At 43.1% G+C, this 19,036-nt stretch overlaps 1 protein-coding gene across 1 annotated transcript; it reads right to left on the bottom strand.

Moving 5' to 3' along the window:
- Positions 1 to 1,236: 1,236 nt before the first annotated feature.
- On the bottom strand, positions 1,237 to 17,447 carry LOC120990007 (olfactory receptor 1468-like). The gene is made up of 3 exons (XM_040418508.1): positions 17,412 to 17,447; positions 5,794 to 6,512; positions 1,237 to 1,456 (listed from the first exon to the last, which is right to left on the bottom strand). Exons 1-3 carry the CDS (start codon positions 17,445 to 17,447, stop codon positions 1,237 to 1,239), a joined length of 975 nt encoding a protein of 324 aa, XP_040274442.1.
- Positions 17,448 to 19,036: the final 1,589 nt, after the last annotated feature.

Below are 19,036 nucleotides of genomic sequence, written 5' to 3'. Positions count from 1 at the left end.
GCGTTTAAATTTATTCATAATTAGAAATGAGCGAATCGAATCCCTTGAAGTGGAATTCGATCCGAATTTCAGGATAAATTTGATTCGCCTAGAAGCCGAATTTCCTCGTGCTTCGTGTCAGCGAATTGATTTAATTTGAAATAGTATAAAAAACTCAAAATTCTAAATTACCTCCTAAATTTGCTCACGACGGGCCGCCAGCCTCCATCTTGCTTGAAGATCTCGTCCGAAATTGCGTGCGGCGTGAAATTACATCATCACGCCGGCCGATGTGATGACGTCATACATGACCACACCAGCTAACGTGATGACGTAATCTCGCGCCGCACAGGATTTCTGGCGAGATCTTCAAGCAAAATGGCGACGGCCTGTTCGTCGCGAGCAAATGAAGACGATAAGTAATTCTTCACAAAGCAAATTTTTTTTTTTTATTCGGCGAAGCAGCCGAACCAAATTTTTTATAAATTCACTAAAATAAAGTCCAGTCGACAGGACGCACGGGATTTCATGCAAGATCTTCAACCAAGATGGTGGCCGTCGCAATTTATTTTTTTAACACTATTTTAGGTTAAATCAATTCGCTACCACGAAGCAGGAGGAAATTCGGCTTTGGGGAAGAATCAAATTAATCCTGAAATCCACATCCGCTGATCACTAGAAAGCGGCTCAGCATCAATTAGAGATGAGCAAATCAATTCTAATTGAATCAAATTCCACCCTTAGGCTACATGCACGCGGCCGTATGTGTTTTGCGGTCCGCAAATTGCGGATCCGCAAAAAAAAAACGGATGACATCCGTATGCCATCATTTTTTTTTCGGATCCATTGTAACAATGCCTAAAATGGACAATAATAAGACATGTATTTTTTTTTTTGCGGGACTTCGGAACGGACATACTGATGCGGACCGCACACGGTGTGCTGTCCGCATTTTTTGCGGACCCATTAAAATGAATGGGTCCGCATCCTATCCACAAAAAATGCAGAATAAACACGGAAACAAACAATGTTCGTGTGCATGTAGCCTCATTTTGTAAGATCTCAAGTTGCATCTGAATCTGAGAGAGAGAGAAACAAAACAAAAAAGGAGAGAATACGGGTCCTATCAGACTAGTGTTATACAAACATTTTCAGGCCAGTTAGAGCAGTTTTGATTTGGGTAGAGTCAATTTGCACTCAAATCAAATCGCTTGAACAATTTAAATTTTGAGGGATTTGCTTGTCTCTAAATGTGTATTAATGTTTATTACGGGATATGTGTTTATGTAATGTTTGCTGTACAGCTTTCTTAATATCTTTATTCCGCAGACTGTATATAATGGGGTTAATAAATGGAGTAAACACAGTATACAGCAGAGAGAGGATTTTACTACTGACCCAAGTTTCTTCTCTCTTAGGGAAAACATAAACACTAAACATAGTCCAGTAAAAAATGGAGACCACAATGAGGTGGGAGCTACAGGCAGGGCCGTCTTTCCGAATGGGCACGCTGGGCAGTTGCCCGGGGGCCCCACTTGCCTGGGGGCCCGCCTGCCCAGTGAACCCACCAGCCCACGGCCCAGTTGAATACTAATGAGCGCTTCCATTATGGAAGCGCTCATTAGAACCGAGAGACCAGGAAGTGGTGAACGCTCTGTACTCACCACTTCCTGGTCCTCGGCTGTCGGCTGTGCAGGGCTGCGCACAGCGTGAGGGCGCTCTGTGACCTCACGCTGTGCGCGCCAGTTCAGAGCACAGAGTCGACTGAGGAGAGGCAGGCGGCGTCCAGGAACAGGAGAGGTAAGTGATTTTTTATTTTATAAGAAAATGTGGCTGCTGGGGGCATAAGGGGTCTAATGGAGAGGCATATGGGGGCTAATCTAATGGAGAGGCATATGGGGGGCTAATGGAGAGGCATATGGGGGGCTAATGGAGAGGCATATGGGGGGCTAATGGAGAGGCATATGGGGGGCTAATGGAGAGAGGCATATGGGGGGCTAATGGAGAGAGGCATATGGGGGGCTAATGGAGAGGCATATGGGGGCTAATGGAGAGGCATATGGGGGCTAATGAGGCATATGGGGGCTAATGGAGAGGCATATGGGGGCTAATCTAATGGAGAGGCATATGGGGGGCTAATGGAGAGGCATATGGGGGGCTAATGGAGAGGCATATGGGGGGCTAATGGAGAGAGGCATATGGGGGGCTAATGGAGAGAGGCATATGGGGGGCTAATGGAGAGGCATATGGGGGCTAATGGAGAGGCATATGGGGGCTAATGAGGCATATGGGGGCTAATGGAGAGGCATATGGGGGCTAATCTAATGGAGAGGCATATGGGGGGCTAATGGAGAGGCATATGGGGGGCTAATGGAGAGGCATATGGGGGGCTAATGGAGAGAGGCATATGGGGGGCTAATGGAGAGAGGCATATGGGGGGCTAATGGAGAGAGGCATATGGGGGGCTAATGGAGAGGCATATGGGGGCTAATGGAGAGGCATATGGGGGCTAATGAGGCATATGGGGGCTAATGGAGAGGCATATGGGGGCTAATCTAATGGAGAGGCATATGGGGGGCTAATGGAGAGGCATATGGGGGGCTAATGGAGAGGCATATGGGGGGCTAATGGAGAGAGGCATATGGGGGGCTAATGGAGAGAGGCATATGGGGGGCTAATGGAGAGGCATATGGGGGCTAATGGAGAGGCATATGGGGGCTAATGGAGAGGCATATGGGGGCTAATGATGAGGCATATGGGGGCTAATGATGAGGCATATGGGGGCTAATGATGAGAGGCAGCATATGGGGGCTAATGATGAGAGGCAGCATATGGGGGCTAATGAGAGGCATAATAACACTGTCATCCACAGATGCCCCCATAACAGTGTGTCTTCCACAGATCCACCATAACAGTGCGCCTGCGCACGAGAGACACGACTTCCCTCCCCCTGAGGTGTGACGTCACTCACGAGAGCTGCCTGTCTGCTGCAACGAAGAGGAGCCGCGCTTCTTCTAAGAGTTGCCACTCGTTCGAGGAAGTGTAAAAAAGGTGAGGAAAAATAAAGTTTATTACGTGTTGGTGAAAATAACCTTTAGTGCAGAAATGAAACGTAATGTTTTGAGTGGAGCACAGAAGAGGAAAAAGGCTGCAGAGGAGAAAGAGAAAATGTGCAAACTTCCAAAACTAACATCTTGGCTCAATCCAGGTGCAACGTCAGCCAGTAGTTCTGCTCCTCCAGATGTAGCATCCACATCTACATGCACTCCAATTCCAGCAGAAATACCAATGGTATCATTACCTGATCCTACTGCTGGGGAAAATCCAGAAGAGGAAATGCCCACATCTGTATCAGTAAGGGAGTTTGCAACCCAAGACACAGATCCGGGGCTATGGGATATTAGCAATACTAGTACAGTGGATTACTGGATTCGTAGTGGGCCGACAGCATGCCAGAATCATGACTGCAACCTTTTAAACTCAGGCAGAGTGTATAAGGGAACTGGAAGAGAAAATACACAGACAAGGTATTTGTCAAAGAATCTGTTTAAACGTGAATTGCGGAATGGCGAGTGTGTAAAGCGTGAATGGCTACTCTATTCGCCATCCCAAGGTCGTTTGTACTGCTTTGCATGTCGCCTATTTTCCAAGACAGAATCTCCCTTTGCTACATCAGGATATAATGACTGGAAACACAGCAATGTTGTTGGTGAACATGAAAATGGAGAAGAACATCGCAAGTGCATGACGGCATATTTTATTCGCCATAAAGAAACTGGAAATGTTGATACACTATTACTTCAACAACTTCGCTCAGAGCAGGAGTATTGGCATAAAGTGTTGACACGAGTGGTTTCTGTAATTCGCTTTCTTGCCTCCAGAGGTTTGCCATTTCGTGGAGAAAACCAAATAATTGGGTCTGCTAAAAATGGAAACTATTTGGGTATTCTTGAGCTGTTAAGTGAATTTGACCCTTTTTTGGAAGAACATCTCAAATTGTATGGGAATCCAGGAAAGGGGAACCCATCATATTTATCAGCAAACATTTGTGAGGAATTCATTGAAATAATGGGACAACATGTTCTTTCTGCTATTCTTGAAGAAATAAAAGAATCAAAATATTATTCAATAAGTGTAGATTCCACTCCAGACATCTCACACACCGATCAACTGACATTTACTGTCCGGTACATTCGAGGATGTGAACCCGTGGAACGTTTTCTTAAGTTCATCCCCATCTTTTCTCATGGAGCAAAGAATCTTGCCGACACTGTTGTGGGATTCCTTAAGGAGAACAAAATTCCACTATCCAACTGCCGTGGTCAGTCATATGACAATGCCTCAAATATGTCTGGACGCTATACTGGATTGCAAGCACGGATTCTTCAGTTGAATGAGTTTGCCATGTATGTCCCCTGTGCTGGACACAGCTTGAACCTGGTGGGAGTAAAAGCAGCAGAGTGTTGTCTACAGTGTGTAAAATTCTTCTACTTTGTTCAGTGTCTTTATTCATTCTTCTCTGCTTCCACACATCGATGGAATATTCTTGCAACATCTCTTGGGAAAAACATTGTGGTCAAGCGTCTGTCTGACACAAGATGGTCGGCACATTTTGATGCTGTTCATGCTTTACATGAGGGTTTTGAGAAAATTAAAAATGCACTAGATTCTGTATCAGCTGACACTGAACAGGAAGTAAATACAAGGCGAGAGGCAAAAGGATTGAGTGACAAAATGGAAAACCTGGAAACGATCTTCCTCACAATTCTTTGGAATGACGTTCTTGAAAGAGTCAACAAAACAAGCAAGGTCCTGCAATCAGAGGATATGAATATACTTGTTGCCATGAACCTTCTTGAGTCTCTAAAAACTTATCTTCAGGATACTAGAGACAGATTTAGTGCATATGAATTGAAAGCCAGGAGTAGGTGTCCAGATTCAGAATATAAGGAAAAACGGGAAGGAAAGCGAAGTGTACGCCTCACTAGATATGACGGATCAGAAGAAGAGGTACTTCTCAGTAAAAGTGAAAAGTTTAAGGTGGAAACATTCCTTCCTGTTCTGGACTCTCTAATTCCTGCACTGACAAAACGTGCAGAAGCTTATTCATCGATTGGAAATATGTTTTCATTCTTCTGTGAATTAAAAAAAATTCGTTCTGATGACCTAAAAAAAAGGTGTGAATACCTGGCTAATGTTTATCACAAAGATCTTGATTATGGTGACCTACTAAATGAATGTGAGCATCTCAAGCACTACATGATTCTTGATCAAAATTGTGAGACTCTTCCTGCATTGTACAGAAAAATAATTTCAGACAACTTGAAATCTGTTTTTCCGAATGTGGAAATTGCACTCAGAGTGTTCATGTGCATGATGGTGACCAACTGTGCAGGAGAGCGTTCGTTCTCAAGATTGAAACTGATAAAAAATGAGCTTCGCAGCACAATGGGGCAGCATCGTTTGAACTGGCTTTCACTAATGTGCATTGAAAATGACATCCTAAAAACCATTGACTTCAAGCCAGTTATAAAGGAATTCAGTACAAAAAAGTGTCGCAAATTTAATAAATGATTAGTGTTTTTGTACTGTCCAATTTTAATCAGTAATGTCTTGTTTTTCAATTTCTTGCTTTTCAAGCTCATGTTATATTGTTCAAACGTTGTGTTTAATGTTTAAACACTGATTTTGTTGAAAGTACCAATAAATATCGCCTTATTGATAATTTGCATTTTTATTCTAGTGCGTGATTGTGTAGACAGGGCCCCAGTGCACTGTATTGCCCGGGGGCCTATAATGCTCTTAAGATGGCACTGGCTACAGGTGGAGAAGGCCTTCTGTCTACCAGTACTGGATGGGATCCTTAAGACTGATATCACAATGTAAGTATAAGACACTACAATGATTGAGGTTGGGACCATTACAGTTGGAACTCCCAAAACAAAAATCTCCAAGTGAACAGAGAAGGTGTCAGAACAGGACAGGTCTAGTAAGGGGATAAGTTCACAGAATAAATGGTCGATGATATTTGACCCACAAAAGTTTAGTTTTGATGATGTTATCGTAACAATGAATGAAATAACATTACCCATCAACCAACTAATAATGATTGATGTAACACAAAATCTATTCGTCATGACAGAGGAGTAACGGAGGGGATTACAGATGGCCACATATCTGTCATAAGACATCACAGCGAGAAGAAAACACTCTAGTCCATCAGTGCAATCAAAAAAATAAAACTGAGTCATACAACCAATAAAACTGACGGTTCCTCCATTATTCAGTAGGATGTGGAGCAGGTTGGGGACAATATCTGTGGATAATAAGATGTCACTGATGGACAGTTGTGAGATGAAGAAGTACATGGGGGTGTGGAGGTTCTTGGTCGTGGACACCACGATGATGATCAGGAGGTTCCCGCATATTGTGGCAACAAAAACAACAAGGAACAGAAGAAATAGAAGATTTCTCAAAAATTGGCTGCCTTGAAATCCTAAGAGGAGAAACTCTGTGACCACAGTCAGATTTGTCTGCAAGTACGATAAGAAATTCAAGTAAATCTAATAACATTAAGCCAGGCTGTGATTTCTTTTCATTTTTAAGACCAGATTAGTAGACATAAGACTACAGGGAGTGCAGAATTATTAGGCAAGTTGTATTTTTGAGGATTAATTTTATTATTGAACAACAACCATGTTCTCAATGAACCCAAAAAACTCATTAATATCAAAGCTGAATATTTTTGGAAGTAGTTTTTAGTTTGTTTTTAGTTTTAGCTAATTTAGGGGGATATCTGTGTGTGCAGGTGACTATTACTGTGCATAATTATTAGGCAACTTAACAAAAAACAAATATATACCCATTTCAATTATTTATTTTTACCAGTGAAACCAATATAACATCTCAACATTCACAAATATACATTTCTGACATTCAAAAACAAAACAAAAACAAATCAGTGACCAATATAGCCACCTTTCTTTGCAAGGACACTCAAAAGCCTGCCATCCATGGATTCTGTCAGTGTTTTGATCTGTTCACCATCAACATTGCGTGCAGCAGCAACCACAGCCTCCCAGACACTGTTCAGAGAGGTGTACTGTTTTCCCTCCTTGTAAATCTCACATTTGATGATGGACCACAGGTTCTCAATGGGGTTCAGATCAGGTGAACAAGGAGGCCATGTCATTAGATTTTCTTCTTTTATACCCTTTCTTGCCAGCCACGCTGTGGAGTACTTGGACGCGTGTGATGGAGCATTGTCCTGCATGAAAATCATGTTTTTCTTGAAGGATGCAGACTTCTTCCTGTACCACTGCTTGAAGAAGATATCTTCCAGAAACTGGCAGTAGGACTGGGAGTGGAGTTTGACTCCATCCTCAACCCGAAAAGGCCCCACAAGCTCATCTTTGATGATACCAGCCCAAACCAGTACTCCACCTCCACCTTGCTGGTGTCTGAGTCGGACTGGAGCTCTCTGCCCTTTACCAATCCAGACACGGGCCCATCCATCTGGCCCATCAAGACTCACTCTCATTTCATCAGTCCATAAAACCTTAGAAAAATCAGTCTTGAGATATTTCTTGGCCCAGTCTTGACGTTTCAGCTTGTGTGTCTTGTTCAGTGGTGGTCGTCTTTCAGCCTTTCTTACCTTGGCCATGTCTCTGAGTATTGCACACCTTGTGCTTTTGGGCACTCCAGTGATGTTGCAGCTCTGAAATATGGCCAAACTGGTGGCAAGTGGCATCTTGGCAGCTGCACGCTTGACTTTTCTCAGTTCATGGGCAGTTATTTTGCGCCTTGGTTTTTCCACACGCTTCTTGCGACCCTGTTGACTATTTTGAATGAAACGCTTGATTGTTCGATGATCACGCTTCAGAAGCTTTGCAATTTTAAGAGTGCTGCATCCCTCTGCAAGATATCTCACTATTTTTGACTTTTCTGAGCCTGTCAAGTCCTTCTTTTGACCCATTTTGCCAAAGGAAAGGAAGTTGCCTAATAATTATGCACACCTGATATAGGGTGTTGATGTCATTAGACCACACCCCTTCTCATTACAGAGATGCACATCACCTAATATGCTTAATTGGTAGTAGGCTTTCGAGCCTATACAGCTTGGAGTAAGACAACATGCATAAAGAGGATGATGTGGTCAAAATACTCATTTGCCTAATAATTCTGCACGCAGAGTATGACATCCACTAGATATCGGGCATGAACCATATGTTGGTAGCCTAAATCTCTCACCCTTACAAATGGAGATTTCTGAGATGATACCTGTTGAGGAAGTGTTGAGACACATGCATATATATACATATATGCATGCAAACACGTGCATGCATGTATGATATATATGCATGCATTAATGGTCACTTTATAGGATGATGTGCGCACATCTGCCCTTAGTGGCCCACATGGGGCTCATGGTGGCCCCTGTGGGAAATATGTGGTCCCTGGAAGGTGTGCCCCCTTATAATATAGGGGCTGTGCCCCTTTATAATGTAGGGGCTGTGCCCCCTTATAATGTAAGGGCTGTGCCCCCTTATAATATGTAGCTGTGGCCCCTTATGATATGTATATAATCATCTGTGTCCCCTTTAGATATATATATCTACAGTTGTGTTCAAAATTATTCAACCCCCAATGCTGTAAAGGGTTTTAGGGAATTTAGTGTACATTTGTAATTGTGTTCAGAATGAAATCTTACAAGGACTTTTTAAAGAACCAAATGCAACTAAAATGACATCAATTATCCGTTTGGAATCGCAGATCGAGTCTCTAAATGGGCAAGTTGCAACACTGAGAGGCATTGATAATTTGCAAAAGAGTTTGCTTCTCACCGAGCAAGCACTCTTTGGGGTAGATGAGGGGGAGGGTGACAGAGAGGAGGCTGAGGAAAGTGAGGTAGCTAGCTGGGTAAAAGTTAGAAAGCGGGGTAGAGGGAAGAGTGCCAGGGAGGCTAGCCCTGATCTGACACACCCCAACAAGTTTGCACGTTTGGCACATGAGGGGGATGTCAGTCCGGGGACGGCACTGCTGCAGCCAGACACTTCCTCTGCCAGTCAGGGGAATGTCAGCTCCAGTAAGCAGGGAACCAGGAGAGCAGGGCAGGCCAGACAGGTGCTGGTAGTGGGAGACTCCATTATTAGGGGAACAGATAGGGAAATCTGTCACAAAGACCGTGATCGCCGAACAGTGTGCTGTCTTCCTGGCGCTAGAGTTCGACACATCGCGGATCGGGTTGACAGATTACTGGGAGGGGCTGGAGACGATCCAGCGGTCATGGTCCATATCGGAACCAATGACAAAGTTAGAGGTAGGTGGAGAGTCCTTAAAAATGATTTCAGGGATTTAGGTCAAAAGCTGAGGGCAAGGACCTCTAAGGTAGTATTTTCCGAAATACTGCCTGTACCACGAGCCACACAAGAAAGGCAATGGGAGATTAGGGAGATTAACAAGTGGCTCAAGAACTGGTGTAGGATGGAGGGGTTTGGGTTCCTGGAGAACTGGGCCGATTTTTCTATCGGCAACAGGCTCTATCGTAGGGACGGGCTGCACCTCAATGGGGAAGGGGTAGCTGTGCTGGGGAGAAAGATGGCTAGAAGGTTGAAGGAGTGTTTAAACTAGGGACTGGGGGGGAGGGTAATTACATTATAGGAGGGGAAGATAGTGCAGATAGAGACCGGGGGCAAGGTAATAAGAATGGGGGAGGAATGGAAGGAGGGACTAGAACAGTTCAGAAGGAAAGGTGTAGGGTAAAAAATATACATAAACCTCTCAAATGTATGTATACTAATGCCAGAAGCCTGACTAATAAAACTGGTGAACTGGAATTAGTGATGTGTGAGGAGGACTATGACATAGTGGGAATAACTGAGACATGGCTGGATGATAGCTATGACTGGGCAGTTAATGTACAAGGTTACAGTCTGTTTAGAAAGGATCGTCAAAACCGGAGAGGGGGAGGGGTCTGCCTTTATATAAAGTCCTGTCTAAAGCCCACAGTCCGAGAAGATATAAGTGAGGGACATGAACATGTGGAGTCACTATGGGTAGAGATACATGGAGCTAAAAACAACAATAAATTACTAATAGGAGTTTACTATAAACCACCTAATATACCAGAGTCCACAGAAAATCTACTACTAAACGAGATAGACGAGGCGGCAAATCATAATGAGGTGGTTATTATGGGGGACTTCAACTACCCAGATATAGACTGGGAAACTGAAACTTGTATATCTCATAAGGGAAACAGGTTCGTGGCTATAACCAAAGACAATTACCTCTCCCAACTGGTTCAGGACCCGACTAGAGGGACGGCCATACTGGACTTAGTATTAACCAATAGACCTGACAGAACAACAGACGTGCAGGTCGGGGGACACCTGGGAAATAGTGACCATAAAGTAATAACCTTCCAATTATCATTCAAAAGAGCGTTTCTACAGGGAGGAACAAAAATACCAAACTTCAAAAAAGCTAAATTTAGCCAACTAAGAGAGGCCATAGGCCAAACTAACTGGGACAAAGTCCTCACAAATACAGACACAAAATGGGATATCTTTAAAAACATCCTAAAAACTCATTGTCAGAGGTACATACCGTATGGTAATAAAAGGTTAAGGAACAAAAAGAAACCAATGTGGATAAATAGAACTGTAAAGAAAGCAATAAATGACAAAAAGAAAGCATATAAAACACTAAAACAGGAGGGTTGCACGGAAGCACTGAAAAACTATAAGGAAAAAAATAGAACATGTAAAAAACAAATAAAAGCGGCCAAACTAGAGACCGAGAGTATAAAGCTGAAGGTGTTGGCCCTTTAAAGAGTAATGAGGGGGGAGTCGCAGAGAGCGACGAGGAGAAAGCAAAGCTGTTAAATATTTTTTTCTCCAATGTATTCACTGAGGAAAATAAACTGTCAGATGAAATGCAGAATGCAAAAATAAATTCCCCATTAAAAGTGTCCTGTCTGACCCAGGAAGAAGTACATCAGCGGCTTAAAAAGATTAAAATAGACAAATCGCCAGGACCGGATGGCATACACCCCCGTATCCTAAAGGAATTAAGTAATGTCATAGCCAGACCCTTATTTCTGATATTTGCAGACTCTATACTGACAGGGAATGTCCCACAAGATTGGCGCGTGGCATATGTGGTGCCAATATTCAAAAAGGGGCCAAAAACAGAGCCTGGAAACTATAGGCCGGTAAGTTTAACATCTGTTGTGGGTAAACTGTTTGAAGGTTTTCTGAGAGATGCTATATTAGAGCATCTCAACGGAAATAAGCAAATAACGCCATATCAGCATGGCTTCGTGAGGGATCGGTCATGTCAAACTAATTTAATCAGTTTCTATGAGGAGGTAAGTTCTAGACTTGACAGCGGCGAATCAATGGATGTCGTATATCTGGACTTCTCCAAAGCATTTGACACTGTACCGCATAAAAGGTTAGTATATAAAATGAGAATGCTCGGACTGGGAGAAAACATCTGTATGTGGGTAAGTAACTGGCTGAGTGATAGAAAACAGAGGGTGGTTATTAACGGTACACATTCAGATTGGGTCACTGTCACTAGTGGGGTACCTCAGGGGTCAGTATTGGGCCCTATTCTCTTCAATATATTTATTAATGATCTTGTAGAAGGCTTGCATAGTAAAGTATCAATTTTCGCAGATGACACTAAACTGTGTAAAGTAATTTACACTGAAGAGGACAGTATACTACTACAGAGGGATCTGGATAGATTGCAGGCTTGGGCAGATAAGTGGCAGATGAGGTTTAACACTGACAAATGTAAAGTTATGCACATGGGAAGGAATAATGCAAGTCACCCATACATACTAAATGGTAAAACACTCGGTAACACTGACATGGAAAAGGATCTAGGAATTTTAATAAACAGCAAACTAAACAGCAAAAACCAGTGTCAGGCAGCTGCTGCCAAGGCCAACAAGATAATGGGTTGCATCAAAAGGGGCATAGATTCCCGTGATATGAACATAGTCCTACCACTTTACAAATCGCTAGTCAGACCACACATGGAGTACTGTGTACAGTTCTGGGCTCCTGTAAACAAGGCAGACATAGCAGAGCTAGAGAGGGTTCAGAGGAGGGCAACTAAAGTAATAACTGGAATGGGGCAACTACAGTACCCTGAAAGATTATCAAAATTAGGGTTATTCACTTTAGAAAAAAGACGACTGAGGGGAGATCTAATTAATATGTATAAATATATCAGGGGTCAGTACAGAGATCTATCCCATCAGCTATTTATCCCCAGGACTGTGACTGTGACGAGGGGACATCCTCTGCGTCTGGAGGAAAGAAGGTTTGTACACAAACATAGAAGAGGATTCTTTACGGTAAGAGCAGTGAGACTATGGAGCTCTCTGCCTGAGGAGGTGGTGATGGTGAGTACAATAAAGGAATTCAAGAGGGGCCTGGATGTGTTTCTAGAGCGTAATAATATTACAGGCTATAGCTACTAGAGAGGGGTCGTTGATCCAGGGAGTTATTCTGATTGGAGTCGGGAAGAAATTTTTTATTCCCCTAAAGTGGAGAAAATTGGCTTCTACCTCACAGGGTTTTTGCCTTCCTCTGGATCAACTTGCAGGATAACAGGCCGAACTGGATGGACAAATGTCTTTTTTCGGCCTTATGTACTATGTTACTATGTTACTATGTTAATTGTTTTTGTAATACAGTATTAAATGTTTTTTTTGTGATTTCTTCATTGACACAATTATTCAACCCCTTAAAGACTACCACTCTTAAGAACAGAGGTTCATTCAAGTGTTTTCGATCAGGTATTGAAAACACCTGTGGATGTCAAGGAGCAGCAATCAAGCATAATAAGCACCAATTAGGCAGATTTAAAAGGACTGTGATACTCAGCTCCTTCTAGACATTTACGGGTGTGTTTACAAACATGGTGAAGTCAAGAGAATGGTCCAGGAAGACAAGAGAAGAGGTGATTTCTCTTCACAGGAAGGGCAATGGCTATAAGAAGATTGCAAAGATGTTAAACATACCAAGAGACACCATAGGAAGCATCATTCGCAAATTCAAGGCAAAGGGCACTGTTGAAACGCTACCTGGTCGTGGCAGAAACAAGATGCTGACTTCGACTGCTGTGCGCTACCTGAAGCGCAAAGTGGAGAAAAGTCCCCGTGTGACTGCTGAGGAACTGAAAAAAGATTTGTCAGATGTGGGTACTGAAATTTCAGCTCAGACAATAAGGCGCACACTGCGTAATGAAGGCCTCCATGCCAGAACTCCCAGGCGCACCCCCTTGCTGTCTCCAAAGAATAAGAAGAGTCGACTGCAGTATGCCAAAAGTCATGTGGACAAACCACAAAAGTTTTGGATAGTGTTCTGTGGACTGATGAAACAAAATTAGAACTGTTTGGGCCCATGGATCAACGCTATGTTTGGAGGAGGAAGAACAAGGCCTATGAAGAAAACAACACCTTGCTTACTGTGAAGCATGGCGGGGGGTCAATCATGCTTTGGTTGTTTTGCTTCTACAGGTACAGGGAAGCTTCAGCGTGTGCAAGGTACCATGAATTCTCTTCAGTACCAGGAGATATTGGATGAAAATGTGATGCAGTCCGTCACAAACCTGAGGCTTGGGAGACGTTGGACCTTTCAACAGGACAATGATCCCAAGCATACCTCCAAGTCCACTAGAGCATGGTTGCAGATTAAAGGCTGGAACATTTTGAAGTGGCCATCGCAGTCACCAGACTTAAATCCGATTGAGAACCTCTGGTGGGACTTAAAGAAAGCAGTTGCAGCGCACAAGCCTAAGAATGTGACTGAACTGGAGGCTTTTGCCCATGAAGAATGGGCGAAGATACCCGTAGATCGCTGCAAGACACTTGTGTCAAGCTATGCTTCACGTTTAAAAGCTGTTATAACTGGAAAATGATGTTGTACTAAGTACTAAGATTGAATGTCACTTGGGGGTTGAATAAAACTGATAATGATGTGAGCACAGAAATGACATTTGTGGTTATTTCATTATAAATGTTATGTTATATTTGTCTGACTTACAAGTGCCTCTCTGATTTAATTGTAAACAAGATGACAGAAATGATCAAAATCAATGTCAAACTGGCCAAAACACTCAATTTCAGTGGGGGTTGAATAATTTTGAACACAACTGTATGTCCCTTATATTCGTGTATACATGTGTATGGATGTGCCCCATGCATCCATACACATGTATATTATACAATATCCCCCCCCTATACCTGAAACCAGGTGCATCGGTGTGAATGTGCCCCAAGCATCCGCACTGATGCAATCTGGTTAATTGCATCAGAATGACCGGACTAAGGTCCGGTTATCCTGAGAACTACAAATAACTCAGATTCAACAGAATCTGAGTCCTTTGTTGTAATTATCTCAAGCGCTAATGGAGATAATTATGCATGATAGAAGGGAGGGAGAAGCCTCCCCTCCTTCTATTATGCACATTCCGGCAACGCGATTACTATTGCGCAGTCCGGAATGCAAGGTGCTGCAGGCGGGAGATCAAAGACTTCTCCCGCCTATTAGCAAGTCGCGGGCCCGCTGTGCGCCTGCAGGGGCGCGCGGGCTGGCGTGGTGACGTCATATCACCGCGTCGGCCCACGTGTCTAGGTCCGTGGAGCGCACGGACAGCGCATGCGCCGCGATCTGTGAGTGCGGGCTGCAGGGAATAAAGCCCGGCAGCCCTGCACTAGAGGGAGATCCCCTACCGGCCCCCTCTGAAGGAGAGCGTAGCCGGCGCTCAGAGGGACCTCGACTGCCCCCCCTCCCTTCTGAGAGAGCGCGCAATCGGCGCTCAGGGAGAAGGACGGAGCGACCCCCCCGGCTGGCGAGGATCGCCCTAAACGAACGAGCATCTAAGACTGAGTATCCCCCTCTTCTTATACCTCTACCCCACCAACGATTACCTATTAACCCCTACTTGCCCAACGCCCTATACCTCCTCCCATATCCCTCACACTACCCCATCACTTGCAGGGTATTAACCCTTGCATGTACCTCATCCCTACCTACTATACCCCCTCTCTATACACTTGCAGGGTATTAACCCTTGCATTGCTGTGTCCCTGATTCCCTGATTAACCCTTGCCTTGCTGAACCCTTGCATTGCTGTGAAGCCCTGATACCCCCACTGTACCTCACCCCTATTACTGTATTAGTGTCTGTGGCCTGCATACACCCCTGCAGTGCCAATGTTTACCCTCGACAGTAAGTAGAACCAGGTGGGTGGGCTGCTAATATATATGTGTGAGTGTATTGTATAGTTAGTTTGTGGGTGGAATTTGGGAACCGTGTAGTGTAGTTTAGTACTGTGTTTATAGTGCCGTATTGTTAGTGTATTGTGTGCTTACGTGTATTAGGTATTAATAAATACTGTTTTATTTATAACTATCTGTGTAATGTGTGTTTATTAGCGATAGTTTAGTAAGGCGCATGCAGCTAGCTTAGTGAATGCAGCTAGTATAGTGAAAATATTGTACTGTTATATAAAGGTAATAATTGTTAATAATTAATAATTAATAATAATTAATAATAATGTTAATAATTGTTTATAAAATGTTTCTACTTTGTCTTTATTTTTATTTCTTCTTCTATTAATTTTCATATTTTTTTTATTATTTTCTTTTTATTTGAACTAATTAACGTACTTGATCAGTAACAATATAACTGAGACCTATTGTACGTAAAGTTAACTATAATACATGTAATAAGTATTATTCACATGACCTGTTGACAAAAATTTTCGCTTCCTGTACTATTGAACAAGTATGTAAAAATTGTTCTCTTTACTAATGAAGAAAAAACAATAAAAATGTATTATAACTAAATAGGCGGAGTCATCAATAGACGGCTCCTCCTATTTATGAATATTAATTATTGATATTTGCATAAATACTGGTGATTAATATTCCCCCTTTACAATACCACATTAGGGCGAAAGGCAGGAAATGGTAATGCTGAGGCCAGTGATTGGCCACAGTGGTCACAAGTTGTCATTGTGGTGCTTCCTTTGTTATTTTATACCATCACCTGTCTTTGCCCCAGTTTGTTATGATCTTAGACAATATCTTTAAATTATTCTGAATCTGAACCTCACATTTATATAATTGTTGTTTCAGTTCATGTTTCATGTGTGTACATGCAATATGACACTATGGCTTCTTTCACAAGAAACTATTGTTTCTAACACAAGCGCAGTTTTGTCTGCGATTGCATTCAGTGTATTATATTTTTTTTCACACGGATGATATCAGTTTTGGTGCGTTTTTCATGTGCATGAAAAAAAAAGTAGAATAACAAAACGACATTCCCTAGCAACTATCAGTGAAAAATGCTTTACATCTGGATGCAATGGCTTTTTTCACGGAAGCCCCATTTACTTCTAAGGGATTTGGGCTGCGTAAAAAATGCTGAATATAGAACATGCTGAGATTTTCACATAACGCAGAGATGATGCGTGAAAAACAACGCTCATGTACACAGACACATAGAAATGAATGGGTCAGGATTCAATACGAGTGCAATTCAATTTAAGCATTGCACCCATATGGAAAACTTGTTTATGTGAAAGTAGCCTATTTATGGCTATTACATAACTTGTATCTGGCATTTTTAGTAGTTTTTCAATGTGCATTACTGATTTTTTTCAGAGCTGTTGGGTGGAGACTGTCTGCTCTTCATGGATGCCTCAGCACAGGACATGGATAAACAGGTCACTCTGTAGCACACTGCAGAGGCAACATTAGTAATTGAGGGAATTGCACAGAGACGTGAGCAGATTGGATGCTAATCCAGAAGTTAAAGGGGTTCTCCCACAAAAAATATTCTACAGTTTTCAAACCAGCACCTGGATCCGAATACTTTTGTAATTGCATGTAATTAAAAATGTTGGGGTACATTTATTAAGACCGGCATTTTATACGCTGGTCTTAATAAAGCCCTGCACTTGCTGTGGATCTGCCTCAGTTATTCATACCGTAGTACTTGTGACTGACAAATAAAGTGGTCTCCACAAAGGGCCTGAGCAAACGGCAGGTGTAACTCATGAGCTACCACTGGCTCACGTCGAAGTTACACAGAGGAGTGCTCCTGTCCGCCTGCATCATCAAGAAATAGTTTATGGCCTTCCTCTGCTCATATAGTCGGTCCAACAAGTGGATAGTGGAGTTCCAATGGGAGGAAACGTCGTATATCAGGGGAATGCTATTCTGCCTTTGCCGCTCAAGGAGGGAGTGCTTTGCAGTGTAAGAGGCTGAAGTGCATGGAAAGTTTCCTGTCCATTTTCAGGATGTCTTGCAGTTGAGTAGAAGACTTAACAAACCACTTTGTAACCAGATTAAAGAAGTGTGCAATGCAGGGTGCATGGGTAAGCTCTCCTCGATGTACCACCAACACAATGTTCTTTACGATGTCGATGACCATGGTTCTGATTATTAGTTGGCGAGGAGAGAGGCAGGATTTGATTTTACCCTAATCACACAACCAAGGATTTACAGATTGAATTATGTATAAAACACTATCAACCCTCCCCCCCCAAATTCTGTAGAATCTGACTGCTGTTTATCCCCAATAACAGAAGAAAACATTAATGGAATTACTGATGTATAAAAGAATATAAACAACCTAAAATCTGTAGTAATAGATCACTTTTTAACCCAATTAGTGCAGCAAGGTATAATAGAATAGCTCCTATTACCCAGTTTTTACACTCTCCTGTTGGTCCCTGCTCTCTCCCAGCACTGTGGATAATGACTCCCTACCTTTCCCTACACTATGAATAATCTTTCCCTGAACGTCTCAATAGTAATTTTTGGTTAATAAAGTCTTTCCTAATCACTGTCCCTAGTGCCTGACACGTCTCTCCCCTCTCCCCAGTAAGTTCACTGTAAAATGGCAGAGAAAGGTCATGTGTAGAGTTGAGCGAACACCTGGATGTTCGGGTTCGAGAAGTTCGGCCGAACTTCCCGGAAATGTTCGGGTGCGGGATCCGAACCCGACCCGAACTTCGTCCCGAACCCGAACCCCTTTGAAGTCAATGGGGACCCGAACTTTTCGGCACTAAAAAGGCTGTAAAACAGCCCAGGAAAGGGCTAGAGGGCTGCAAAAGGCAGCCCTCTAGCCCTTTCGGTTGCTGTAAAATGACAACCACAAAGTTGTCATTTTACAGAGATATTTCTCTCACCCAGCATGGGTATATGTAAAAAGACACCCCAAAACAAATTGCCCTACTTCTCCTGAGTACGGCGATACCACATGTGTGACACTTTTTTGCAGCCTAGATGCGCAAAGGGGCCCAAAATCCAATGAGTATCTTTTAGGAGGGCATTTTTAGGCATTTGGATTCCAGATTTCTTCTCACGCTTTAGGGCCCCTAAAATGCCAGGGCTTCCGCAGGCGCACTGTTATGGTGGATCTGTGGAAGACACACTGTTATGGGCGCATCTGTTGATGACACATTATGCCTCTCATTAGCCCTCATTATGCCTCTCATATCAGCCCTTATGCCTCATTAGCCCCCATTATAAGCCCTTATGACTCATTAGCCCCCATTATTCCTCTTATTAGCCCCCATTATGCCTCTTATCACCCCCATATCAGCCCCCATATCAGCCCTTATGCCTCATTAGCCCCCATTATAAGCCCTTATGCCTCATTAGACCCCATTATTCCTCTTATTAGCCCCCATTATGCCTCATTAGCCCCCATTATAAGCCATTATGCCTCTTATTAGCCCACATTATGCCTCTTATTAGCCCCCATTATGTATAATTAGCGCCCATATGCCTCATTAGCCCCCATATGCCTCTTATTAGCCCCCATATGCCTCATTAGCCCCCATATGCCTCTAATAGTCTAATTAGCCCCTATTGTGTCTCTAATTAGCCCCCATTATGCATAATTAGCCCCATATGCCTCCAATTAGCCCCCATATGCCTCCAATTAGGCCCCATATGCCTCCAATTAGCCCCCATATGCCTCCAATTAGCCCCCATATGTCTCCTATTAGCCCA

Source organism: Bufo bufo, chromosome 1 (genome assembly GCF_905171765.1).
Source record: "Bufo bufo chromosome 1, aBufBuf1.1, whole genome shotgun sequence".
NCBI classification, from domain to species: domain Eukaryota; kingdom Metazoa; phylum Chordata; class Amphibia; order Anura; family Bufonidae; genus Bufo; species Bufo bufo.
Note: the sequence above shows the minus strand (reverse complement) of the source record. Positions and strands in the feature narration are given on the sequence as shown.

Bases quoted from the DNA above. Each gene is read 5' to 3' on its own strand.
- LOC120990007 (XM_040418508.1), bottom strand. From the start codon at position 17,447: ATGGTCATCGACATCGTAAAGAACATTGTGTTGGTG. The intron at 6,513-17,411 runs GTACATCGAGGA...TCGTACTTGCAG, and splicing joins TAAAGAACATTGTGTTGGTG to ACAAATCTGACTGTGGTCAC. The intron at 1,457-5,793 runs GTGCCATCTTAA...CCCTGCCTGTAG, and splicing joins GCCTTCTCCACCTGTAGCCA to CTCCCACCTCATTGTGGTCT.